The sequence below is a fragment of the Hippoglossus stenolepis genome, chromosome 22 (assembly GCF_022539355.2).
Source record: "Hippoglossus stenolepis isolate QCI-W04-F060 chromosome 22, HSTE1.2, whole genome shotgun sequence".
Lineage (NCBI taxonomy): Eukaryota > Metazoa > Chordata > Actinopteri > Pleuronectiformes > Pleuronectidae > Hippoglossus > Hippoglossus stenolepis.
This window is the reverse complement of record NC_061504.1, coordinates 11827045-11854899: the sequence shown is the minus strand read 5'-3', so window position 1 is coordinate 11854899 and position 27855 is coordinate 11827045. Positions and strand designations below refer to the sequence as shown.

At 43.5% G+C, this 27855-nt stretch overlaps 1 protein-coding gene across 1 annotated transcript in view; it reads left to right on the top strand.

Moving 5' to 3' along the window:
- The window catches only part of plxna4 (plexin A4), a 215328-nt gene that overhangs the window by 118677 nt on the left and 68796 nt on the right, over positions 1–27855 (top strand). Inside the window, exons 4-5 of the mRNA XM_035147688.2 lie at positions 10885–11013; positions 24826–24926. Coding sequence (XP_035003579.1) covers positions 10885–11013; positions 24826–24926 — 230 coding nt within the window. The remainder of the gene's footprint in view (positions 1–10884; positions 11014–24825; positions 24927–27855) is intronic.

Here is a 27855-nt window from a genome sequence, read left to right as displayed (position 1 = left end):
TGACCCTGTGAATGTTGATCAAAGTCTGTCGACGGACAATTATCTGAGGAACGAATGTCATTTGAAGAGAGTTGTATACATGTTCTGTGTCAGGTTGATCTGGTTTCCTCAATAATACCGTGTTTTTCTATTAATCATGACCTCAGGTTATCATAGGTCAGTTATCACATCCTCTGCTTATTATCTCCTCCAAGGTTGGACACATTTGTAATGGACGTTGAGGGAAGTAGGATGTGGTTAGCTGATAAAAGTCCCATTAACTTACTTACTTACTAGAGCCTGTAGAAGAATGCAGCACCTTTTCCGTTAATATATAAAACTGACTTTTTTGGTCTTTTCACCTTTTCAGTCTTCAGTCTGAACTCACCCAACTTTCCAAACGGGTTCTTTGTTCTCTGTGCTTTGGGCTGAGATCTGCAGAGATCTACAGTATATAACCTTTTCTTCTCTGCTACCTGCTCATACACATAAATAAAGCACTGCCTATAATCTCAATACATTTATATTCGGCAGGCTGGATTTATACTTTTCATCCTGCAGAAATAGTTTGCCAGCTTCACTCCTCCCAGTAAATGTCATTCATAGCTCTGGGTGTCTGCACTGTTGAAAGGCCAAATCTTAATTCAACACAATAGGCAGATTTGGCGCCCTCGCTCCCCACCGAGGGGTGACAAGGAGTGGCACAGGAAGCCTGTTGACTTCATTAATGGCTCCGAAAGCCTCTTCAGCTCTCACACAGTGGCCTCTGGTCACAAAATATAATGGGGCGCGCACAGCTTTGTAGCACTGCCACCGGCTTGCACCACTAATAGAGACAAAGGTGGTGATGTGCACTCAAATTATGCCCTTGCCTCCGTGTGATCCTTGAGGCCCCGTCAGGAGCTGCAGCAGCAGCAGTGGTGGGAACAGCAGCTCTTATCACGGCAGAATAACAGGGTCAGAAAGAAAGAAAAAACTGTAGAGGAAATGATTGAAAGAGAAATGTGTGTTGGTTTTTCTCAGCCAGGCCAAGTATTTGTCTGCACTAAATGAGGTCTGTCATGAGATCTCTACCTGTCGCCTCAAACACCCTGCTGCGGCTCTAATGAGACAGTGAAAGAGGAATTGGAAGGGAAAAGCGAAAAGAACAGAGGGGTTGCATAGGGAGAGACATGGAGAGAGATGGAGAGAGATGTGTTTCTGCACAGTAAAAACGACGAAATGATGCATATTGCGAGCAAAAAATGGCAAAACTGGAAAATCAATGGACAAAGAAATGAAGTAGGACCATGAGAACAGAAAGAGGCGACAGAGAGAGAAAAAAGCTTGAGCGATGCAGCAGTTGATGAATAAGGAATAAGAAAGGGACAATTGCCCAGACGAAGTCTGGCATTTTTTTGATCACATCGAATATATTCTTGCTTTATCTTACTGACTTGATAGAGGAGCCTTTCTCTGTCCACTTTCACAGAGAAGTGCCGCGGCTTTCTTCTATATTTTCAGGAAAAATGGCGACATTAAATAACAATGTGCAAACAGGCTTTGCAGGGAAGAATGAAAAAAAATAACATTATTTCTGCAAGGCCCCTTGTTTTAAGTCACATGCAACAGTAGTGTAAGCACAATTAAAAGAGGGCAGATGAATGAAAGACAACATGCAAAGGAGAACATCATGTCAATATTTAAACCCATGAGTACTCATGAATACATGAGTAATTTATCCCGCCACAGTTTTAATATTGAACCAATGTTTTTTTCACATCTCAAAATAAGCTAAGAGATCTCTAACTTGCTGCGTGCTCGCTACCACTTGCCCTCGCTATGCTCCATAAAGTTTTTGCCATTCAGACAGACAGACCTCATAGTTTCAGCTGCAGTTGTTGCATGCACTGCAGTTTTGTCTCTCACGTGGGAGTGCATGAAAGTGACCTTCGTCCATGTGCACCCCCGTTACCGCCATAGACTGAATTAATTCAGTGGGAAACGCTGATTACATGACTTCTCAGTACACACGGGTTAAACCAGGAATTTTGTCCACAATTGCAGATCTGTAAAGTTTTTGCTTCAGTAGATTTGTCTAGGACATTTTCCCATGATGATACATTTGAAGACTCACAAAACAATACAAGCCGAGAGCTCACTGCTGAAACATTTCAACAGCAACAGCGTCTGCAGCAAAACACTAACAAGTAAGAGAAGTTTTAGAATGAACTATGGCGGCGGGGGGGGGGGAGTAACAGAGAGAAACGGAGTGAGCTGTGAAAAGTCAAGAGGTCACAAATGTCAAGATTGAACTGGCCATAAGCCTGCAGGTATTTCAGACAACCTCATGACTTAGAGATTGAGACAGACAGAGCGAGAGAGAGAGGGAGAGCGAGCAGGCGAAAAAAGCAAGAGCAATAGCAGAGGAGAGAAATGAGTCACAAAAGCTGAGCTGTGAGCCCCCTGCCTGGCCACAGTGCTCAAAGGCATCTCAGCAGTGAAAGCAATGATAGCAGGGGAGACCTGTCACTCACCCTTTGAAGCCGTGGGGGAGATTGAAGGAGGAGAGGAGAACAGGTGGAGAAATGAGTTAGGAAGCCTCCAGACACTTGTCCCCTTTCACGTCCGACACCATCATCCCTCACAATAACATTCTTGTCCCTCTTTCTGCCTCTCCCCTCGCTTTTTCTGCCTATCTCCCAGCAGGGGGATAAGGTTAGATTAGTAGGCTGCACGGACCTGCAGGCAAACAGGTACCACACCTTTAATGCCACGGCGGTCACTCACCAAACCAGGGGTCCCCCCGCGGCTCTGTCTGCTGTAGTGTCAGATCCCAAGTGGGAGACTGGAGTGGCGCTAATAGAAACAAAAAGAAGTGCAGATATGTGTGCTCACTTTCAAGACTTTAATTTAAATTCTGGATTTAGCTAGCTTTCAAAGTTACTTTGTATTGATGATGCATGATCCAACTGTCCAGCCAATTTGCAGTCTTTTTCACATATGAAGAACAAAGCAGGACTTGAGGGTTGATGCCGAGGTAGAGCATCCAGGAAGCAGAACATTTTCCCCATTTTTTCCCCAAATTTTGCGTCCAACGCGAGGTAGAAGCGTCTTTAAAATGCCTACTTGCTCTCTGTGAGTTCTACGGACATTATCCTGCTGTATTCTGACATGGCTCTGTCAAATGCAGCCCCTCTGGATGTTAGTGCATGTCTGACAGCAGCATCGGCCTCTTGTATCTCAGAGCATTGACTTGTGGAGGGAATTAAAGTCTCCTCTTTCTAATCAACCGCCAGAATAAAAGAGGTGCGGAGGATTAACCTCAGTAGAACCAGACTCAACAGGAGGGCCCATGTCGATGTCATAATTCTGTGTCGTTTTGACTCTGCCAGCATAAGTAGTTACTTCCCTGCTAACAATGACATTTTCCCTGATATCCACCCACAAAGCATCTTCTTTCACAGTGCTGGCATCAAGGGGGGCATTAATTAAAATCCTGCTGTGTAGCAGATATGCATAATAACAAACATAGAACAGAGAATAGTGAATTAAAGCACAGAATGAGTTTAGTTCCACTCTGTGGGTTTTTTTTGCCCCCTCATCCTCCTATAGAGCGAGAGGACTCAAGCCGGAAGGAAAAGGGAAGGAAGGAAAGAAGGAGGGAGCTTAAAAGTGTCTTTAATGAAGTGGATGAATATTTTACCTCCACAAAGAAAAGCAGTAAAGCGTTGTCTTTGTTGTACCTGCAAGTTGTCTCCATTATGGCTCGTCTTAAAACTTAAAATACAGATTTAAAAGTAACACGGCATTTGACATTCTTATGTGACCTTCTCCTTCGTAGACTGCGAAGGCCAAACCGAAATGAGACGTCTGGTCTACAGAGGCTTTCTGTGATCACTGTCATCAAGTTGGACACGACGAGAAAGTTTTAGTGCCTCTTGTTTTTCTAACATATGTACTGTTAGCTGTTCGGTTGAGCTAAAGCGTGTAACTCAAGCATCGAACGTCTCGTGCCATTACCTCACTGAAGGGCAATGAATCCTGGGATAGGTTGGGCTCGGAAGGATCCCCCCCAGTGGAGCATTTGTTTCTAGGAAATGGAGGGAAACATTTGTTGGTTGCATTTGAAGGAGACTTTGAAATGGGACAATCGAGTCACTCCGCTGTGACGCAATCAGTCTTCGAATGCAGCGTCCGAAGGTTGCAGCCCCTGAATTGAGACATGGCTCATATCTGCAGTGCTTTCCTCTCGGATAAAATACCAACATGCCCATCTTTGATTGTCCCTCATAACTCAGGAGCTGCACAACCAGGCTAGCTTTCCACAGTAGCGATCCACATCCTCGTTAATACTCTCAGATTAATGTCAAATCATCCACACTCCCCCCCACTAGTCCCACACCAGTCCATCTCGCCTAAAGCTACACATCTAGGCCATGTGGAAGTGGAGGGTTTGTTGCAGCATTGACTGACACTCCGAGATGGATCCAGTCCACCTCCCAGCCCCCTTTTCCTCCTGTTATTCTCCCCTACTCCCTCCTCACCCCCTCTTTTCACTCTGTCTGCCATATGTTTCAGTGAGCTGGACAGATTTGGGCAATCAGACAGCCGCCATTGTATTGCTGTCGTTAGGAATAGAGTGCGTGAAGAGATACATTGCCATTATGTGGGGACGATTCGTTGTTCCTTTTCTTCCCGTCTCTTTCACAGCTAATGTTTCTCAGTCGTCTCTGTCTGTCTGGCTGTCTCTCTCTCTCTCTCCTCCTCTGCTCTTCTTGCGTGTCTTGCCTTGCCTGGTTGAATACCTAACACACCGCTGTGGTTTGACAAAGAGGGATGAAACCCGACCGAAGTGTGGCAGCTTGGGTTGCAGTGGCATTTGGCATGTGGCCGTGCTGCTGCTCCTCTAAAATGATTCTGACTGATATCATGAAGAGGCTAAGGACCCAGGGGCCTAAAGAGGAGATCCCGGGAGATCCCCCCCACGTGCATATTTTGCTGCTGCTCTGTGATGCTGTCACAAATCACCTCCTATGCAAAGTGTAAAATGTCCATTTTAATTCCTTTGCTGAGATTAAGGAGTCCAGTTGGAAAACAACAGTAGCATTTTGACAGAAGTTTAATTTAAAATTAAAATTAAAAAATGTAAAGAAAAGTAAAGGCACCCAATGTCAAAGCTAATTTCAAGCACCTCTATGTTAAGTTAGGTCAAATATAACTGAGGAATATTTCACGATCTAATAGACATTTAAATTTGCATAGTTTAGTTGTTTGTAAGAAAGGTTACACAAAAACACACACACACAAACTTTGGTGGAAGGATGCGATATGTGTCAGGGAAGAACCGATTAAACTTAGGTGCAGATCAAGATCAGATTTTTTTCATTATCTTTGATTTTGACATATATAGCATTTTTAAAAATATTTTCACCTTTTTCCCCAGTGAATAATTGATGGATCTTTCTGAGAACTGATATCTGATATCTGTGAGTGTATGAAATTTGGTCCAGGTTTATTGAATTTAATTGTTGAGCCTTGGCAGGATTCCTTTCAAGTTTGAATTGGAGTCAGTGCTGCAAATATACTACAAGACTCTACCTGTTATCTTTAAAGCATTTTGTATTCAATGCAATCCTGAAACCAGACTTATTAATATTTATTGTGCATGACTTCTAGCCATGTTGATATGCAGCAGGTTAAGGTCCGTGCCCGGTATGACTGTAGTAATGCTGGCACTGACTTTGGGTGCACGTTTCCCAAGATTGGTGGAAGTATTGCGGTAATTGAAGTTTCCCAGCATGCTGTGTGACTTTGGATGACATTCTGCTCCAGCCCACTCACCTCGCTGTGGCTGTGTGACCCGTGTCTGAGTGCAGAGTGATACTTTAGTCAGCAGCTTATTCTGGCCTCTACCAGCAGCATGTTGGTCATGGCGTGTGTTCCAGCCATAGTGGTTTAGTGTGTGTGTGTGCCATACTGAACAGACTGCAGCTCTGCATGACTAGCCTCCGTTTTGCTTCCCCCAAAATCTATGGCATAACAGGGAAAGACACAAATCCTTCAACCGCTCTTTCATTCAGAATGCACATGCACATAACTCTGTCTCAATTCATGGGCCGCATTCTTCCGAGGTTGCATTTGAAGACCGATGGCTTCACAGTGGTACGAGTAGATTTCGCAGGCTCCTTCAGATGCTATTGACAAATGCGTCCTTTCAACCTCCTAAACTAAACTGAATAGCTTAGGTACACATGTAAGCAAGGGGCATTCAAACGTTCTCATCGTGTCCAGATACAGCTCTGTTGCTAGGCAACAGCATTAAGGGCGGGACGAGCTTGTGACGCCAATCATGGAAAACCTCTGTAGACCAGACCGTCGCCGGGTAGACAGCATCCTCTGAAGGACGTAACCCCTGAATTGAGACACAACTATAGTTCCTGTACATATGTTTTAGGAAGTGCACATTCAGAGTGTTTGTTCCCTGTTGTCCACAGGGGTTCATTCTGCACTTAGCCACAACCATCATCTGCACCAACAACACTACAGCAGTATTCTACGTCTCCTGAGGGTTGACTGGTCTCCTCCTAGAATGTGGACAATCCGTCTCTCCACTTGATCTAAAGTAGTTTGTGCATAATGGCACACCAGATTATCCAAAATCAATAGAAGGGCTCAGATGTGTAACCAGAAGTGCTCAATTACAAAGGGCAATTTTCACAGAAAGAAGGTTCCAGAGGGGCCATAACCTAAACCTAAAATATGTGAGGTGTCCTTTGGAATCAAATTGACAAAATAACCTCTTCCTGTTTTGACTTGATAATAGTTTGACAGAGTATTTTATTCCTGGATTGCTGCGTCTTGTATTGATTTTATTGTACAACACAACACAAACAGTTTAAGCACAGGTCTGACCATTACATTACATCTGTAAAGTGGCACATTTACTGTATCTGAATGCAATTCTCCAGCATTACATTATTACCTGCCTCAAATTGTATTCCATGCAGAGTCAGAGGAAGTGCCATGCTTTCCGTGTGCTGTTGTGGCGTGCGGTGCCAATGTGAGGAAACTGAGCGAGGCTTCTCCTGTGGTTATCACACCGGAATGGTTTCCCCTGTCTGTGTCACACCTTCTGCTAGCTGTTAGCCCCATGGAGAGGCAGAGAGTCACTTCGGGCACATTATTTTTCATTGAAGGATTCAAGGCAGAAAGAAAAACATGTGCATATGAGGTGTCTTTTATTTTTCTGCACAGCTATCTTTTAAATGCATCCACAGATGTCAGCATTTCTCTTCCCTAACAGTATATACTTAAATAGCAATGTCAAAAAAACAAAAGATGGTCAGCCACAGAGCGTTCAAGGTCTGAGCAGCTTCAAAAACTCCTCATAAATATTTTATTTGCCCTGAATGCGTTTTTATTAGAGTACAGAATCAGAAAAAGAAATGTACTTGAAGTGCATCAACATTGTTTTTACTCCAGAAGCCACTGTGTGCTCAGTGGTAGTGCTGATGTAATTATCCGTAACGGCCACTAGGGGGATACAGTTTATGACTGGAGCGCTTGCTTCACGGTGGACCAGGGTTTTCTCCATGTAATCTGCAATAAAGCATGGATCTTTTCCACAAATGCACACACACACACACTCACAAAGATCCTGACACACACTCACACAGATCCTGACACACACGGCCATTGAAGAAATATTTACTCCGCACATTTTACCGGGTGAGGAAGCGCCGCTCTGTGAGTCAAAAGTACCAGTAACTCTCCCCTCTCTCCCCAGAGTGTCCCTCATTACCATATGAGTCAGTCCAGCCAGACATCCTCGCAGTGTGTGTGTGTGTGTCTGTCTACACACACAGCATTTGCATTTGTGTGTAGGCCCAATGCATCTCTCACCTTCCCACCACTCGCAGGCAGAATGAAGTCTGTCCGGCAGTGGATGTCTATTGTGTCGCGCTAATGTGATAGCAGAGATTAGTATTGTAATCCATTTAGCATAGAGCAGCTAATCCACTTTATTGCCGTTGAAAGGGAAATCAGATAATATTGGCGAGCACGACTGACTGTTGCCGCCTTAATGATTTTCATCTGATGAAAAATGACTTTAGTATATATTAATAATTACTGTTGGCAACAATGAAACTCGGATTTGTCATTTCAGAACAAATCAGATTCATTAGCTTTGGCTTTTCATCAAGGGAATTAAGGTAGTGCATGTGCTCGTTCTATGCTGAGTAGACGTTTTGATTGTTGTTATAGAATAAAATTACACACTCGGAGTTTGATTTTATTTGACTTTATAGCTCTTCACTGTAAGTGGACAATTTGTTGTATCATTACTTGATTGTGCAGAGTCTAATATCAGGGGAAATGAATTACGCTGTAAATGTTTCAAAATCTATAAAGCCTTGGGTGACCCTGCTGTGTTAATGAAACAAAAAGTACAGTGTAAAACTACTATTCAATACTTTATATGTGCCGATTAGTACACCAATAATTCCCCTGGCCTCTGATTTGAATCAGTCCCTTGTGTGTTCCCTTCCAGTCCCAGTGTGACTAAAGCCATGTGTTGAATGCTTGCGGATATGCTGTGCGTTCCCTGGTGGCTCATTTGTTTTGTCGGTGGTCAGATTGAGGGATAATATACAGGAGCTTCCCCTTGAAGCCCCTTAGCTCCCTGGTGACTGTGGATCTGTCCCAACACAATAAAACTCTACATTCAGTCTGCCCTTTAACTCTGCCCTGCAATTGACTCCACACTTCTCTAATATGCAGCGGGCGTAAACTGATACACACACATCTTCACATACATGCACACACACAGCCACGCCGTGTAATCGTGCGCATACGCACAGTGCCTCAAATTAACTCACCCGATTGGGCAGATTAGATAACCCCACCTGCTGAATCTGGCCCCGGTCGCATGGAGCTTTTCTTTCTTCTGACCTCCCTCTCCTCTTACTCTATCTCCTATGTGCCTTCTGTTCTTTTCTGTGCAGCTGCCCCTAGTGCATACAATAGTTCCCAGTGAAAGTGTGTGAGGCTTTGATACATGGAACTCAGGGTCCTTTGAGATCAAGATCACTACACAAGCCAAGCAGGAGGCAGAGCGAGGGAGGGAGAATGACGGAGAAACAAAGGAAGAGGGAGAGCATGGGTGAAATCAGGGTGAAAGATGGTGTCTGCTTAAAGAAATGTCGTGTTGTGAAAGTGGATATCAGGAGAAGCGGCAGGAGCATGGGCAGGACTTAAACTGCAACTCGGCGTACTTGGGTTTCTCATTTTATTACCATACAATAGTTGATTGTCTAAGCAAAGACAAAGAAAAGTTGCAGTTTACAGGGAAGTTGATACTTTGGTTTCTGTTCCAATTCAGAATCGAGAGATTCCTTTTAACTGGCATCAGTTTCATAATGATAAGAAAATGTATGATTTGAGAGATACAGAGTGCAACTTTGTAAACTGATGCTACAAACCTTATTTTCTCTAATCACACAAACATTTTGGCTCGATATCAGTTTTAATCTCCATCCATACTAACATGCATGAAACCCAATCAGTCGTACACATTAAAACACAGCCCCAGAGTTTTCAAAGTAAAATGGGGCCAGCAGCATTTCCAAACGTCTCAGGTTTAGCAGCTCTAAAAGTGTGGAGTAGTGTGGACTGCAGGCCTATCTGTAGCAGAGGTGATGCATTACATTTGACTGTTTGGTCTTAACAACAAATAAAATATCATTCCCCTCCAGTATGTCAAGTTGTGTTTACAGTGGTGTCAGCACCATTTCACCATAGGGATCCGTTTACCCACTTAAAGCAGTTGAGGCTTCTTGACCTTAAGGAGACTTTACCTCTAGGCCGTTCTGCAGAGAGAGTTTTTAATGAAAAGCTGACAGAGGCAACACAACATGTTGTCATCTTCGTTTTATAATTCATCATGAAGCGACTCACCTGTGTGCGCAACCATCTGCTTCCTGTCCAATTATCTCCTGTTTGTGCCTGATACCTGTGGACCCCTCAAGTGCTGAAGAGCACCAAGAACCACTAAGAGTCATCACAACTTTAACAAGACTCACTTTATACCTGCACGCAAGCCCACACAGGCCTCGGAGTGTGTGTGTTTGTGTGTAAACGTACGTGAGTGTGTACCCTACAGGGTGCTGAAAGATGCTTGGGTAGGTCTGAGTGCTACTGGGAAATTATAGCCAGAGAAAGGATCATTTGGAGTGTGTGTGTGTGAGAGAGAGAGTGTGTGTACATGCCTGTGTGTGTGTGTGACGATGTTAGCAGATGTTCAGGCACAACCCGGAACATTTCTATCATACCACCAAGTGTGTGGGGCCAATTCCATGCACTTTCTGCTGAGTAAACACACCTAGGGGCCCACAGACCACACCTCTCGCCCAGATGCCTAATTACCATAATCACTTTTGAACGGCTGAAACTGTGATGGAGAGAGATGAGCTTCTCGCATGTGGCACGGAAAGTCATGACATAGGGGGAAAAACCTGAGGCAAAATCTGCTAGATGAGCAATTAGGCCAAATAATAAGGTTTGAAAGTACATTTTTAATGACAGCGGTGATGCTGATTGCACACTTTGCTGCTCTAGACGCCGCCTGTGTTTCATCCTTGTGCAAGACAGTGTTGCTCTTTCTCAATTTTGTTTGCTTTCAGCTCTTTTTTTATTTACATGTTGGCATTCAACTCCTTACGCCTTCTGGGATAACACTGGTAACATATTGTGCTTGATTGCTGCTGAATTCAAATGGGAAAATGTCCCTGATCCTGACCACAGCACTGCGCCCTCACCACATCTTAGCCCAAGAAGCAGTTGTTATATCATCGTCTGCTAATTCAATGAGGATAATGTTAAACACATTCAAGTAATTCCTATTGTCTTTCTTTGTTTTTCCAGATCCGGGTTGACGGCTCCTCTCGTGCTCTGCAGTATGAGACGGTGCAGGCGGTGGACAATGGACCCATCCTCCGAGACATGGCCTTCTCCACCGATCACCACTACCTCTACGTCATGTCCGAGAACCAGGTCAGACACACACACACACACATCAGCTGAGTCAATATCATCACCACTGGCATTTATCGTTTTCTTATGTCAAAGGGTAGAATAACCCAATAGGATTTCGTTACTGCCTGGCTTCTGGAGAGAAAAGGATTAGATGGACTGTTGGATGCTATGACCATGTCTTTTTTTATAGAAACAGACCGGGTTGAGCTGGAGTGATTTAATGTGTTGAATTATAGGGAGAAAGGAGAGTGGTCTTAGTCCTCGTGTGTGTGTCTGCGCATAGACACATTCGCACATAACACACTATCTCTCTTAGTACCTTTGATGACATGGAATGTGGTGTGAAATAGCAGCACTCTGTGTAATGGACGCAGACACAGGGAGACTGTGAACATTTCTATCAGAGGCAGACCTTCGCTAAAATAGCTCCACAGAAAGCCCATAACACACATGCTGTGCTCACACACACACACACACACACACACACACACACACACACTCCGGTGACTCACTGTGTTATTAGGTATTCACTTCCTCTTTCTATTAAACACAAAAAGATACACAGCCACGAGCCTGTGTTTACATTAGGTTTTTAACATGTGGCGAGGTAGTAATTCATGTGAGGTGGAATAATGAGTTGTTTGTCCAGGCCACTCTTTTTCAAGTAAAATCTTCTAATGACTGAGCATAAATTAGCTCGAGTAATCAACGGGTTGTCCCCACAAAGAAATTCATCCAAAGCTGCTTTCAGACATGCACTGAACTCCGGATAATCTGAAATAATACGCGACAGATGTAAAGATGAAATAAACAAAAATAATACAAATGTCTCTAAATACAAAAAAAAGGTGTCAACGAAGATGTCGATTTGGAAAAACAACACGATTCTAGAGCGTTTAATGAATAGGATCGACAGTGCTGTAAACAAAAGCATGTGATCTCTGCAGCCAAATGTATACGTTACCTCTTGTGCGCTTTGCCCAAACGCTCCAGAATCTCCTGCTGTGAAGAGAATTCGCAGGAGTTCATGTCTATAAACGTCTCGAATGAGTCCTGATCCTGGAAGGCTTAGCTTTAGTAATCAAGTCATGGAGGCCAAATCAGAACCCATGATGCATCTGTCTCTCTCTTTCAAGTTCATTTTAGCTCTGTTCATTGTCTGTTATTAATGTGAATGTTAGAAATGATATTGCAAAAGCTCTGAAGAACAGATAATATGCATATCATCCCCCTCCTCTTTATCTCCTGCCTCCCATAATCACAGAAGGCCGCTGCTGTTTAGTTGGCAGCGATAGCCCAGTTCCCCCTTTATATCGTCTGCAGCTTGCAGAGGATTATAAACTCTCTGGCACCAGGAAAGTGTCAGTATTTACTAATATGTGCTGTGGTTTGATTGTGTGTGTGTGTACGCGCACATTTTAAGTGCGCAGATTTTCCAGATAACTCTTTAAATATCAGACAGACAGTGAGTTGAACGTGCCCTTTCCAACCCGGCTCTCGTTGCCTCTCCCCTGGTCTCAGTCGGTTCTTCTGCAGAGAGAGGGAGGCGAAGAATACGGGTACTTAAGATGCCATTTTGTCATGCTATCCAATTACCACTCTTTGTGCAAATCTGTTGACTAGCAATATGAGAATTTCTTCTTTTCTTTTTAATGCAGTGTGTGTAATTGGGCTCAGAAAAGATATTACAGAATAACTAATGAATTATTAGGAGCACTTAATTTTCATTTCTTCCCTCTTCCCATGTTAGTCTCTTTTATGTCTCGCTATTATCTCCCAACATCTTTACAAATTTAGCATTTTCAATCTGCACGACAATTAATTTCTATTGAAACGTGAGTTTCACTCTCCAATAGTGTGTGTAAGGCTTTCTTAGTAATTAGTCTATTACCCTAGTTAGAGGGCTGACCTCCACTAACTGTTTAAGAGGAACATCTGGGAATTAACCGCTCACACAAATATAGAAAGCAGTTAATGAAAACAACACATACAGACAAAAATATCTTTTACATTCAAGTGCGTGCACATGCGAAACACACTCCACACAAACACACTCATTTACAGCTAAAAGGTTTACAGAAAAAGATGAATGGAGTGAATGATTAAACACCAATCCATTAAAAAACCTTTTAATTTTGTTGACTTATCAAAATGTGTCTGCACGGTGCTGAAAGTCTCATAACTGCAAAGTGACATATTTAATTTGACTGATGCCGATGTTTCTCTTATTTAATTGTCAGTTCTTCATGCAGATTCAGACAGCTGACAAAACCTCTGCTTTATAACTGGGCTGATTCATATTAGTCAAATGTTAAAAGTCAGAGAGACACACAATGTTCTAGAAATGCAAAAAAAACACCAAATACTATAATGATCAATTTGCCGACCAATATTTTGATCTTAATGTCATCTTGAATTTCCTGTGTTTGCCTTTTGTTTACCTTGCATTGACAGCCAGGTTCAAAGGTCACGCTGTGGTCACTCTTGAAATACAGTGCAGCGCCGCTCGCCGGATCAGTGCGGTGGTTTAGAATAACATCTCGCACGTACACACACATACACGCTTCCAATTCCCAGCAGTGGCAAATGCTATTAAAGCAGCCTGCGCTGGTCGATATCAGAAGGCCACCTGCTGTTTCTAGGGCCTGGGACCCAGACAATCAAAGAGAGAGTGTGATAGATGGAATGGGGTGAAAATACAGAAAGAGGAAACACATGATAGAGAGAGAGAGAGAGAGAGAGAGAGAGAGAGAGAAGAGAGAGAAGAGGAGGGGCCCACAACAGGAGGCTGAGAGCAGGGTTGGTCGATACAGCTGCTCCCCTGCTGTTGTTAGCCTTGAAACTCTCCCGTCCAGACCCGGGGTCGAGCAGCAGGAAGACCACCTCCAGATCCTGCCCGGCTGGAGCGAGGGTGTTCTCCAGTTCATTCTGCTGGCCTCCTCACACCAAGGCATCTCCTCATGCATCTTGAGCGACCACTTCTGTTTCTGAGGCTGAGTGAATCAATGTGCTGCACACAGCTCTACGATGAAATAATAATACGATTTTACCCCGTTGAAATTGTAAAAAATATATAAAAAAATCAATATGAGGCCTCTAGTGTTGATATTTTGGCAGACCACCACAAATAAATCAATGATTGGTGTAAAAATATTTTTCGGTTTTGAAATTCCAGCAGGCCAGGGGATGTCAGCGGAGGAGACTGACCTCAAATGTGGCCCAAGGACGCCGTTGCATTCACAAGGCTAAAAAAATGTGGCCATATGTGTCTCAGACCACCTCTGGATGTGGTTGGATCTTAGACTCCTAAACGCATCTGGGGTTTAGCTAGACCCTGAACTTAGAGCTGAACACTTGTGATCGGATCAACGATGGTGGACGTTAGTTGTTGTCTGATCAGAGCCTGAGAGTCCGGTACAGGAGAGTGAGGATTAGACTTCAATGGTGGAGGAGAGATGATGGTCACAATGGGCAGAGATCAGTCATCAAAAATAGTCTTTATAAATGTGCAGATTGAAGACATTTCTGTTGCAGTTGCATTTGATTTCTCTGTGTTTTTGTTTGAATACTATTGGTCAGTGGATTACTCAGTATCTTTCTGTGAATCTATGTCCTGTGATCTAGGCAAGTCATTTTCAGTACAAAATTTGGGGACAACACAGTCTGATTATATTAGATACAGCATTCTAGTGTTGCATTTGTGCACTGCTATCAATTTTATATAAATTACAGTGGCACGAGCACTTGCACATCGTGAGCGAGTCGTATAAATCCAGTTTCACGGATGGAGCATCATGCTGAGAGTCGCATTGTACCCGGCTTGTCTCTGCTGCATTATACACTCATTAGAGAAGGACGCTGACCAAACACAACAACACACAAATATCTACGCTGAATTACACACAAAAAAAGAAAATCTGTCATTGTAATTCTCCTCTGATACCTTTTCTCTCATTGTTTATTTCATTTCTCTTCTTTCCTTGCAGCCTCTTCCTACTTTCTTCCCTCTCTCTTGATTGTGTCGTCTTCATTTTGTTTAGTTTTTTCCTTCAGGATTATCGATTTTTGGCCTCCTGCAGCCCGTATTCATTTCTAAGGGGATTTGTAAAGCGAATGAGGATTCAGCCTTTTGTGTCTCTTGCTCCTCTTTCCCCCCCATCTCCCCTGCTCTCTATCTTCATTTCTGACCCGCTCTCACCATTGTCGTCTTTTTACCCGGCACCATCCCCCAGTTCTCCATTCCTTCATTTCTTGTTATCACCATTACTCACTAGCAGAGAAATCTGTCATCCCTACCCTCTCATTAATCCAGTGATTGCTGTCCTCTAATTGGATCCTTCTCTCTCCCTCTCCCTCCCTCTCGTACTTGTACACACTCCGTCTCACACATTCAAGTCATCTTATTAGTGGGTTAAATAGATGTTCGGGTGTAAAGAGGACACTCAGATTATAGAACGGGCCGTGATTATGGATGTTAGGGTTGCAGTTTGAGTGACAGGGACAGGTTAATTCCTCTGGTAATATGAGCTTCTATACTGTGGTTCACCGCTGTATTACCATCCCGTTAACACACGGTTCATCTGTCCAGCACAATGGAAACATCTGGGCGCAATGAATAAGGTGGTGTCGTCGTCGGAGGTTATTCCAGCATCACTTCTGTATGTAAATTAAAAGAACAAATCACACACGAGCCAACAGATGGTTTATTTTAATAAGTGTTGTAAACCAATTGGAGAGAAGAGCGCGGAACACTTATTCAGGAATGGGAACGTAGCACACAGGTTACAGAGGCGGAAAATATGAATAACTTATGCTGCCATTGTAGTGAACAGGTTCTGATTGTCTTTCCAATGCAGCAAACACGAATCTAAAAAATACAGTGAAGACCTTGACTCTTTCCTCCCCACGTCCAGATTTATACACGGATGAGAAGTATTACCTCAGCAAAGCTCTCACTGACTCCTCTCTCTCACATTCCCCTTCACCCTGACTCCCATCTGACAAAACATAATTATATTATGTAGTATCAAAGCCAGCAACACCACAATGTACGATAGTTTTCATCCACAAGCCCCGACACTGACCCGTCTCTTACATATCTTGGCTAACATACACGTGCATTCAGTGGTGTTCTCCTGAAGGGTGTATGGAGTTAAATCAATGAACATCAAAATCTTCATATATATCGTATATATATTTTATACTTGTCTACAACCAAATACATAAACTTAAACGCATAACCTGCCTCACACATTCAATCAGTTTGTCTGGAAAGAAAAATGGCCTTAACCTAGTGTAAATGTAACTCTACAACTTCCCTCCGTGACTGGGATCTGCGAATATTCTAATATTCAGTAACCAACTTGAAGATAGACGACAATAAGCTGTAATAATTTCACTTCACGTTCTCCATTAAGACCAAAAACAGTTGTCACATCAACTTAAGTTGTTTTCTTTGGCATCGAGGCATCTACAGATGGGGGACTAAAGAAAAACTAACACAGAGTGACTTAGTAGGATTTTGGGCTTTACCAAGTGCAGCTTATCATATGATTCAAATGGTTTTCATCCATTCAGTGCCCCCATCGTGCTCTATGGATGGGGGCATTGTCATCTGTTCCTCCATCTGCGTTTGCAATCCTCCACGTTTCCCCTTCATGTCTTTTGTGGCCTTCTTTGCTCTGAAACACACAGCGCCTCGACTTTGCGTTTCTAAATGTGCAGTGAAAATGGCATAAAAACAACTTCTGTTTTTTTTTCTGGCTGGACCCGATCGTGAGAAAGTAATTGGACTGGATATGATTTTAATAGCAGAGTGCATTACTCTGCGGATGGCTGTGTTGAGACTTGTGTTCGAGGGGCATTTAAAAGCAGTTAAAGCGTTTTAGTTTTGTCTTAGTCATTCCATCCATCCTCCAATGTTCCACTGTCATGCTATTACCCTGCAGCAACCCAGGGAACCTATTAACTCACCCTGCCAGTAACACATCACTCAGTCAGTGGTTAGATTTTATTAGGTACGTCTCTGCTTGGTTTTCTTGGTAAAGTACTTTTTTTTTACCCATATACCGGCTTTTACATCCAGCGTATAAATTTTTGCCTCGAAAGTGCTGCTACTGCCACACTCGGGGGTGCTAAATTATTTATATTCAGTGTAGCAAATGCAGATCTGTAAGTGTGAATTATTGAAAATGTGTACTATAGTGGGGTGAGATCGTTCAAAGTCAAATGCTCTGTTCTGTTGTGAACCCCCCGAGGGGATTCCGACAAGCCAATTTGTGGGAGTATCGCGTCTTCGCATCTCATCAAAGACGTTTAATACCGGCATCCTTTAATTTCTATCTGCGGGAAACTTTTCCACCGCATCCCCTTACAGTGTGGCTTCCTCACCCCTCCAGTGTGTGGCTGCGAGTTATAAAGGTGTTTAGATGTGCATATTATGTTGCGTCCCAGTTTAGCTGCAGGCGGCTGTGGTCTAACAAGGCAAGCGAAACCGAGCTGATGTGTTGCCGCTATCTGCTGCCTGACACAATTCTGACAAATGTCAACCAAGTGGGGCAGACAAGGTTGGAGTGAACTCGTGGCACACTCGAAATCCCTTTTTGAAGTTTTACCTTTGTTTCTCTCCTTTGTTCTCTCTCTCTCTCTCTCTCTCTCTCTCTCTCTCTCTCTCTCTGTTTCTCATTATATTTCTCAATCTTCCCATCCTGCCTCTCTCCCCATTGCAGACGGTTGTGAATCTGCTGTAACACTTTATGAAATGTGTCACTCGTTTGAGTCATCGTGAGCATCTTCTGTCAATATCTTGGCTCGTGGAAACAATCCAAACTGTCAGTGTAACTAACACAGGCCTTATTCTTACCCTTAATTCTTGAAACAAGATGATGACAGCGGGAATACGTTTTCAGACATGACCTGCGGATAAAGTCTGGATAATTAGGTCCGGACCGCAAACTTTCTTGACAACATCGTCGGTGTCTTCTACGTGTGTGGCTCTGCTGTTTCATCCTGAGATATTTGTTTTCTCTTTGTTTTTGTAATGGAAGCGTCATTAGCTTAGCTTAGCATGCTTCAGCTTTTTGCTGCTTATTTGGTAAGCATAGCAAAACCAAAGATGACAGATGGTTAAATAAAGCAGAGGATGTTCCATGCAAGAAATTCTAATGTGCAAACTGATTCAAGCTTGTTATCTCTCTGGAATAGAAAGACAAGTGGAAATGATTGATTGCATCCAAATCGTTTGTCATGTGCTGATAAACCTGACAGCAAATGTTTCCCACAGCGGAGTGGGCGGGGCTGCTGACGGTTGATTGTTGTCACTGGTCACTGCCACGTCCTCGTGCACCCGCTGAATGACAGGTACACGGAGAGAGTCGTTGTTCTGCCGAGTTCTGCCTGCCTGCCAAAGATGGTAAAAACTTCATGGATTTTTGCCAATGCGGCGGGACTTCTCGCGTTGCTCCTGATGGCCAGTCTGACTATGACAGACGGGTCCGTTATCTGTGTTAGACAGTGGAGCAAGGAGAGGCTGAGCGAATCAATGAGCTGTGCACAGCTCTCCAATGAAGCAGTGGCATGAGACATTACTTTAGAGATCTTTCATGTCATTATGAGATGTGTAAAAATGTTTTCATGGTTTTGTTCATTAGGAAAACTGTGGCCTGATGTCTGGGTAATTAATGGGAAACGCTGGAAAGGCTTTGACCTCTGAGAATGTCAAGTGAAAAACAATATTCCACTTGCATCCAGCCGGGCCGCTCTGCTAACAGAGTTTAATATAATATGTTGCTGGTTGACGGATTGAGTGGTGCGTCAGCTGTGACGGGGCTGTTGACGTGTCCCTTGCTTCATCTGACTCCAATGTCAATCTCTCCTCCATCCAGTCAGAGAGGAGAGGGGTGGGACGGACAAGATGCACACCAGTAAATGAATGAAAGAATAAATAGCTTTGAATAGATATGTGGAGAGAGAGAAGAGGATAAGAGAGGCCAATATTTATGAGGTGAAGAGACAGATTGTTGTTTTACCATATATAGGTTAAGATGTTGACTCACTTCAGGCCTCCTCAGTTTAGTCCACAATTCTCTACTTATCCCTTCTTGGGTGCTGGTAGATGTTTGTTTTGGGTCATTATCCTGTTGGACGATCCGTGACCTGCCACTGAATCAGACGTGTCTGACACTGGGCAGTAAGATCTGCTGCAGAATGCCTTAATAATCTTCTCATTTCAGTGTTCCCTGCACAGATTCAAGGCCCCCTCTGTCAGACACTGACAAGCAGACCCATAACATAGCTGGGCCTTCTTTTGCTTTTTTGAAAACTGAGCTGAGGTGTCTGACCAAAAAGCTATCATTTTGTCTAGTCTGTCCACTGGACGTTCTCCCACAAGGATCACGTCTTGTATTATAGTGAACTCAAGTTTTTTGTGTTTCTCAAAAATGAGAAAGTTACTTATGGTGACTTGACACTTTACACACTTTTTTCTACTATTTTCGACTCTTTCCTCATGTTCGATCAGAGGTTAGTTTTCCAGCTTGAAGCCACATCCAGGAATGTTTGCTATGGTCCCAGACCTTAAACGTCAGCTCTGTATGCAGGTAAACATAACACAGCAAAATATTTAAATTTTGTGCCAACACCTACAACCACATCTATACATACTCCAGAGCAGCCTAAAGAGAATGAGTTTTCAGTATTAAAGCACTGCACATGGTGGCAGGTCTGACGGAGATATGGTTGGTGATTGGTGGAGGTTGTCATTTACAAGACATCCTGTTTTGCAGGTCAGGAGTTATTTGTTTGCATTGTCCTGTAGAGGAATAATAATTTCACTTCATCAGACTCAATGATTGGTGCCAATTTGCTCACATCTGTGAAACCTGAGATGTCTAATGTTGTAACATTGCTAATTTACAATATGTTATTAAAATGACTAAGAAACACTGCATTATATGCATTTAATCACATAATTTCTTATTAATGTCTGCTTCCCCACCGTTACTGATGATACACTGGCAGCATTGTGCTGAACTAATGAACAAACTCACACCAGGGAAGGAGAAAAAGACGAAGCTTGCCTGGGGGAAGAGGAGCAAAGATAAGAGAAGTTCAGTGTGGCCCACAGGCTGTAAAGCAGGATTGGACTATCACTTTAATTTCCCTCTCTCTCTTTCTGTTCATTTGGAGCGGTGAAGTTTGGCTGCAGGTTGAATCCCTGTTTAATTACAAGTGGAGGGGGCAGGAAAGGAGTAGGATAAAGAGAGGAATAGATATGAGGCGGAAGAATTAGTTGATAATAAAAGTCTCTGCAGATTTAATAAATGATCACTTTCCCTCTGCAGGTTGACTCAAGGGCCTCTGGTGTTATGTAAGGAGGAGGGGAGATGGAGGGAAAGGAAGGAGAGGAGAGAAAAATAGAGTCAAGCCTCATCAATTCTATCGATGAACATCTTGAAAGTCTGAATACGCTCCTCCCTCTCTCCGTTCGATGTTCATGTCCTACAGATACAATAGATTCAGGCTCAGACTTTCTGCATATATATATATATAGAGACCCTATATATAATTTGATGCCATTGTGCCATCACAGTAAATGATCAAGTGCGTGTTCGTCTCTCTCCCCACACATTAAGGCATCAAGTACTCCTGTGATCTCTGGCTCTTTTAAAAGCGTGATTATATTCAGCAAGCTTCCATCTCTCCTTATTGTGAAAAGAGGGAGAGTGCAGGGTTTAATGGCTGTCATTTGCTCACCTGAAACTGGAGGGAATTAGAAATGCCATGCACCCCCGTCCTTTGTGTTTATCCCTGCTGATATGATAGCACAGCTATAGTGAAGAGACAGTGAGGCGTAATGGTTGCCTCTCTGGCAAAGCCCACGAATAAGATAGCATGAAATGAATGTGATATCGAGATGAGAGAGACAAGGGGTGCATTGGGTCGTTTAGCCACCAAATCCCTATTTCTTTTTTTTTATATATAAGAGGGGGACAAAAGTGTTGAGCGAGAGAGTGAGAGATAGTGCTGGAGAGTGAGTGGACGCTCTGGAGATGATGAATGTATGATCTTATACACCTCAAAGCTTTTGAGTGACGGGGAAAGACAGACGGACAGAGACAGAGAGAGAACGAATGATATCAGGATGCACGCTCTGGAACAGAGGACTCACATTGGCGCCCATCAGTTCTGCCGGGCTCTGAATGTGCTGTGGGTGTTTGTCTCATTGTGTGTGCGCGCGTTTTATCTGTTGAGAAAAACCATTTCCCAAGATGCCGGCGTCTGAGGCCTCGATAGGCATCAGGGGGCCCCGCCCATTCTCCAAAGTCTAAATCAGTGTGTGCGTGTGTGTGTTTGTATACAGTATGTGTGCACATGTGGGTGGTGTGCGTGTCCCGGCGTATCTGCCACCATTGGAGTGTTAAATTATAAAGCGTTCAGATATGGTGGCATTGTTTGCTACAGTTCTGTCTGGGTGCTTGGCTTTTATGGAAGATCACAAGGTGACAAAACCTCTCGATGTGGTGACATGGTTACGTAGATTACATACACACACACACACACGCACACAGGGACACGGGGACATCGTGGTTTCATATTCTCTCATGATAAGGCTTTGGCAGCTGAAATCCCTCCATAAACTAATACTATGGCCCCTCTCTTCACTGACTAATGGGTTGTATAGCTGGGTGTGGGCCGAGGCAGTGCTGGATCTTAGGAGGAGAAGATGGGTTGGCAGCGAGAGTGACAGGGAGGGAGGGAATCCATCATGTGGAATGCAATGAGGATCAGTCTTGAGTTTGATCATGTGCTCACACACTCGCACCGCTATCTCTGCGATTCCATCTCAAACTCATTCCCTTTATCTGCCTAATGCAAATACACTTGTACACAGTGGGGAGGGCAACCCATACCAGCTGATTTCCTCCTCCAAAGCACGCACACACGCTTAACACACACAGATGCACTTGCATTGTTTCTATTCTGTAATAGTACGCGGGGTTCCTTTTGACTTTGGCAAGGAGATACACCCCCTCTGAATTCATTCAGATGTGTGTGTGTGTGTTTGTGCACTCTCACACGACAACCCGAGTGTGCTATTTATAGAACTCGGAGCGATACACAGAAGAGACATAAATGTAGAGAGCAGGAGAGAGAGAATGATGCACTGGTGTGTTTTTCAGAGTATTTCCATTGTGACTTCAGTGACAATCGGTGCCTCTTTGTGGTTCTCGTGCTTCAACGTGTACACGTGTTGAAATATGACTTCCACGGCGAGTGTGTGCAAAAATTTGTAACACTGACTCTGTGTGTTTTTATTTGACAGAGGGAGAGGGAGAGAGAGAGAGCGAGAGGCTGTTAGGCAGAGATGTGCTGTGTGATAGTCTGTGTGTCCAACAGAGAGAAGTGCCGTCAGTGCCAGGCTGTGCTTTAGAGATACCACTGCGCAAAGGCATTTCTGATCTCTCATTACATTCAGTCATGCCCTACATTGGATGGTTTAATTACGTCCCTTTTCATACCCTGAAATATGGAGTTTAGTCAGTAAAAAGTGCTGTGAAGAGATGCATAATCACATATAATATGAGACTAGTATGCAAAAGAATTTGATCAACTTATTGGAGGTCTGAATTTACATCGGAGCTTATTATCACTGCTGTAGTGCCTTTGAGCAAGGCACTAAAACCATCCATCCTCCATTCTGTCCTCTGACGCCAGGTTCTTTATGTACTCTACTCCAAGGAACGCCATACTAATACCAGAACAGGCGTTGCTTTGCTCCAAAACTGCCTCCGTTCTTTATGACATGGATTCCTCAAGATGTTGTTGTGCACATTCTTGCTGTAAATCAGGATTCAGGTCTGGTGAGTGAGGAGGCCATTGACGGACAGTTTTAGACGACTGATCTTAGTGATATGTTTCATCATCTTGCTGGAGTTAGACATTTAAAGATGGTAAATTGGGGCCATAGATGGATGCACACGATCACTACCTACACTCAGTTGAGCTCTGGAATTCGAACCTTGATTCATTTGTATTATTTGGCCCAAAATGTGCCAAGAAAACCTTCCCCACATCGTTACACCAGCAGACTGGACTGTTGACACAAGGCAGTCTGGGTCCGTTGATTCATGCTGTTGATGATAAAGTCTGACCCCCACCATCTGCAAGCCTCCCAATTACAGATTCATGGCCCTGCTAGGTTTTACAGTCTTCAGTTGTCCAGCTTTGGTCTGTGTCCACTGCAGCCTCAGATTTCTCTTCAGGCCGACTTCTTTTGTTGTCGCCCCTCCACCTCAAGGTTAGACATGCACCTTAGATGCTTGTCTGCTCACAGCAGTTGTAAAGAAACGGTTGTCTGAGCCTCCTTATCTTTTATGTGACCTCCAAACAGTCTGACCATACATTCATGACCACTTCCTGTCCGCAGAGCTGCAGCTCACTGGATCCTAGGAGTTCACAAAGACAAAAGTCAGTTACTAAAGTAAGATGCCATTGTGGGTAATTTCACACAATTTAAGCGGTTTGCAGCAGGATGTAATAATCAGCTTTCTTGTTCCTGATGAACCTTCATCAGAGTAAAGTGCAGTTATGCTCAGTATATTTACTGTTTCTATTGCAGACGGCAGGTTTTTATTGTATTTAAGATGGATTTTAAAACTTTTAAAGAGTGAATTTCTAGTTATTGTACAGACACAATCACACCCACCCACCCACACACACACACAGAGCTTTACCCTCATCATAACCCAATATTGGTTCCACACTCACGATGTCGTCTCTCTTTCCCACCTGTCGCCGGTGAGCAGCCTGAGTGACAGCGGTCATCCACCAATGACGGCACATTAATCAGAAGCGCCCGCAACACCTATTATTGCACCCTGCCGTTGCCATGGTGACAGGAGGAGGAGACGATTGCGATCCACCTCAGCATTGTTCCTCGCGCGCGGTCACTCAAGGCCCATGCCAATCAGTGCCAGTCAATGCCAGTTTGAATTGGCAGGGCCATACATCATAATAGATGGACTGCTGTCCCAGGTGACCCCCGTGTCTCATACGGAGCCAGCGGAGGAAGATCGAAACTGTCAAAGTGACATTTTTATGAAAATCTGGCCTGATACAAAACCATCCCACATTTGGCTTGTTAGTTCGGTTTGTTTGTTTGTTTTTGTAGTTAATGTGTATTTGGCTGTCACCGTGCTCACAATTTAGATCATTTTTATTTATTATGCTGTCCAACTAAATGAATGAATTAAAGTTTATCCAGCAAGAAAACAAAAATAACAAAAAGCGCAGATTTAATGTCCAGAAAGAGTAGGAATAAGGTGTGAGCTTATCGAGTACTACCCCGTCTTTATATTTTGTCTTCAAAGTTTAGGTTTAACATTCTCCTTCCAACCTTTAGCTTCGGTTTCCATACACCAGTTAAAACAAGTCTGTCAACTCAAACTACAAAGAGAAAAAAGAAAATAAAGATAGCATGATAGTCAGAATGAGACACTACTATACTTCAGCAACAGGTAGCAGTCTTATCGTTTTTCTTATTGTTATTTGTATACTATACAAAATGTAGTAAAATTAGGAGTCACCCATTACAGCATTATTGATATTTAACAGATGATTTACAGTAATTTTTCTTTCCCACACATATTTTTCACTGCAACACTGCATTTCTTTCAACATAGCACAACTCTGGTATCTCACATTCTGTGTATTGTGGAGATGTGTGCTCATCTTCACTCCATTCAAGAATAGAACAATTGAAATTGAAAAAGTAAAAGGTTGAATGTTTCCTCCAGAGTTTTTTAATCATTGCTATGTGTCTCTCTGCAGCTGTCGAGGGTGCCGGTGGAGGCCTGCAGTCAATACTCAACCTGCGGTGCATGTCTTGGATCTGGAGACCCCCACTGTGGCTGGTGTGTCCTGCACAACATGTAAGTACCACTTGACATACACATACAAATAATCACAATTATACAAATTGTAATCTTTATACAAATACTGAATTTCCCCACTTGGTTCACTGAAGCTCCAACATACTAACTAGACAGTTTGGGGGTTGCTGTGTCTCGGTTGTTACTCTCCCCTAACTCCATGACGCCTGGGCCACTGCCCAGTTCTCCATCCCTTGCAGCCTTTGAGCATTCAGGGGACTCTCCTAACCAACTCAGGCCGAGTCTCAGATTGCTTTCCTGGGGCTCGGCCTCGTGCCAGCACCCCCCTAAGATCCATTACCAAACCTAACCACTGGCATTGTTTACTAGCTGTGTAACCAGAGCCTGGTGAGAGCACAGACGCTGGCGGCGACTGCCAGGCCCTAATGGGCACCTGTCCAAACTTTAGCCCTGACACAGGGAGAGTGATAGCTTCTGTTATTAAAGGAAACTGCTGAATGAGACCTCAGAGATTAGCTCATTAAGCACAGATGACTCACTCTCACCATGCTTACCTGTTCACTTCTGAATTATTCTTCTTGCTTCACCTATAAGCTTTTCTGTCTGTCTGTATGCCTGTCCGTCTATCCGTCCGTCTGTTTACCTCTACGATACACACTCTCTTTCTCTCACACACAATCACACACAATCACACACAATCACACACCCCAACTGCTGTCAAACCCTTGTCCCTCAAGATTGGATAGCGAGATAGAGCTCCACTGTAAATTGAAAATTGCTTTCTTGTGTTGATGCTAGCCCTTGGGTTGGTTGTGTGCGAGTGTGTGTGTGTGTGTGTGTGTGTGTGTGTGTGTGGGGTGCTTTGTGCGTTTGTGTGTGTGAGTGTGTTTGTGTGTAGAGACTCAGACTGAGTACATTTAGCACCTTCGTCCCTGCTGGCAGTGAGAGGACATAGCGAGGGCAGAGGAGCCGTTTGAGTGTGAGAGGAACATACACAGTGAAATCAGGAGAGGAAACGGTGGAACATAGATGTAGAAAATGAGAGATAAACGTCAAGAAGACCAATGAAGATTTGCAAATACAAGCTTCTAAGAGACAAGATCTGTGAAAAGACCAACAGGGACCTACAAAAGATCTGAGTGGGGAAAAAAGCTGATTGTGAAAGAGTGAAAGATGGAGAAACAGAGGTTGAATGAATGTGTTAAAGGTCTCCAGGGTAGAAAGTGCATTAGCAGACAGAGGATACACTCAGATGGGTTATGGGTCTCAAACTAGTAGTTTGAGTCTCATGTACATACACACACATGCATGAACGCATAGTTTGTGAGTACAGAAGTTTAATTTTCATCACAGTTTCTTGAATAACACTCACCCACAAAGCATATGGTGCATTTTAGATAAGCATTAAATCATTTGGTTTAAAAAAAATGATATGTCCGGAGATAAAGTAGAGGAATCAATCCCAAAAATAAGAAATGTGGGACACCAGTGAGTAGCCTGTGCAGATGTTTGGCACCTGGAATGTGCTCGTAATTCAAAGCAAAAGCGTTCGTGTGTGACTGTATGTGAATACGGTGTGTGTCTTTCTTTCTCTCTTACTGTGTGTGTGCGTGTGTGCATGTCTGTGTGAGTGCCTGTGTACAAACCCATTAACACCCTGGACATCCTCCCAGTCACAGCAAATGGGTGGCCACAGATTGGCCTGTCACACTTAGCCTGATAGAATCAGCTCACCTCAGCTCACCCGTCTCTTTGCACAGATACACACACACACACACACACACACACACACACACACACACACACACACACACACACACACACACACACACACACACCCCTCTCTTGCTGTAGAATTAGTGTCAAGTCACCAAAATGAGAAACAAGTCCAGAGAGAGAAAATAGCCAAAATGCCATTTTAGTTGCATTAGGTGTCTATAGGTGTTTGACCATCACAAGGGCAGACAGGGAGATTACAGGTGGTGTGTGTGTACACGTGTGTGTGTGTGTGTGTGTGTGTGTGTGTGTGTGTGTGTGTGTGTGTGTGTGTGTGTGTGTGTGTGTGTGTGTGTGTGTGTGTGTGTGTGTGTGTGTGTGTGTGTGTTTGAAGGACAGAGAGGTTGTGTGCTCTCACGTCCTGTCAGTTGGACAGTTTTCCCTCTCCTTCACCCCTCTGGCACTCAGACACACTCAAAATGCACAACCCAGTGTAGCTGATCGACCACAGGTTTACCTTTCCCAGAGTCCCCCACCCTCCTCGCTGCTCTCCAACCCCAGCTTGTGAATTCTTAACAGGGTCTTGGTGTAACCGAACCCCGAGTGCCTCCTCCACCACAAGGCAGCCAGGGCTTTATACCCCCTCTATAATCACCTCTGTTTGCCTGCTATTTCTCATTCTGTTCACCACCTGACATTTTTGTTTTGTTAGCTTCTTGTAAAGTTTATATTTTGGACCCAAATGTAGCCTTGCACTGGGAAATACAATAGACCCAAGCACATTCTTTCCACATATTTCATATTTTTCTACTAACTAAAAGATTGCATTGTTTTAATAATGTTGGACAATTGAACAATATCCTGTATTAGGCTAATTTATCAGACGCTAAAAGCTTATTAATTTATATTTTGATAATGATTTTTTTCCCCTTCTGTTTCTATTGATTTCCTCTCTCTTAGAAATGTGTTTAAACATTGATGGACAGATGAAATTCAGTGTGGCAGGCTTGAAACTGTAGCTAGTGCAGTCTACTAAATGAATGTGAGGACACATTAATGCAACTATATGTTGACCCAGCCAGTTACAGTATATATTTCACTCACAATCATATATATGCTCTGTAAACAGGCCATTAGTTTCCCACAGGGCAGTTTTGTCCTGTCTCCAGGGGGTAATTATAAAATAATAAGCACATAAAAACACACATTGAGATGACAGGGCCTTGGATGTTGTGTTTTAACAATGCAATAA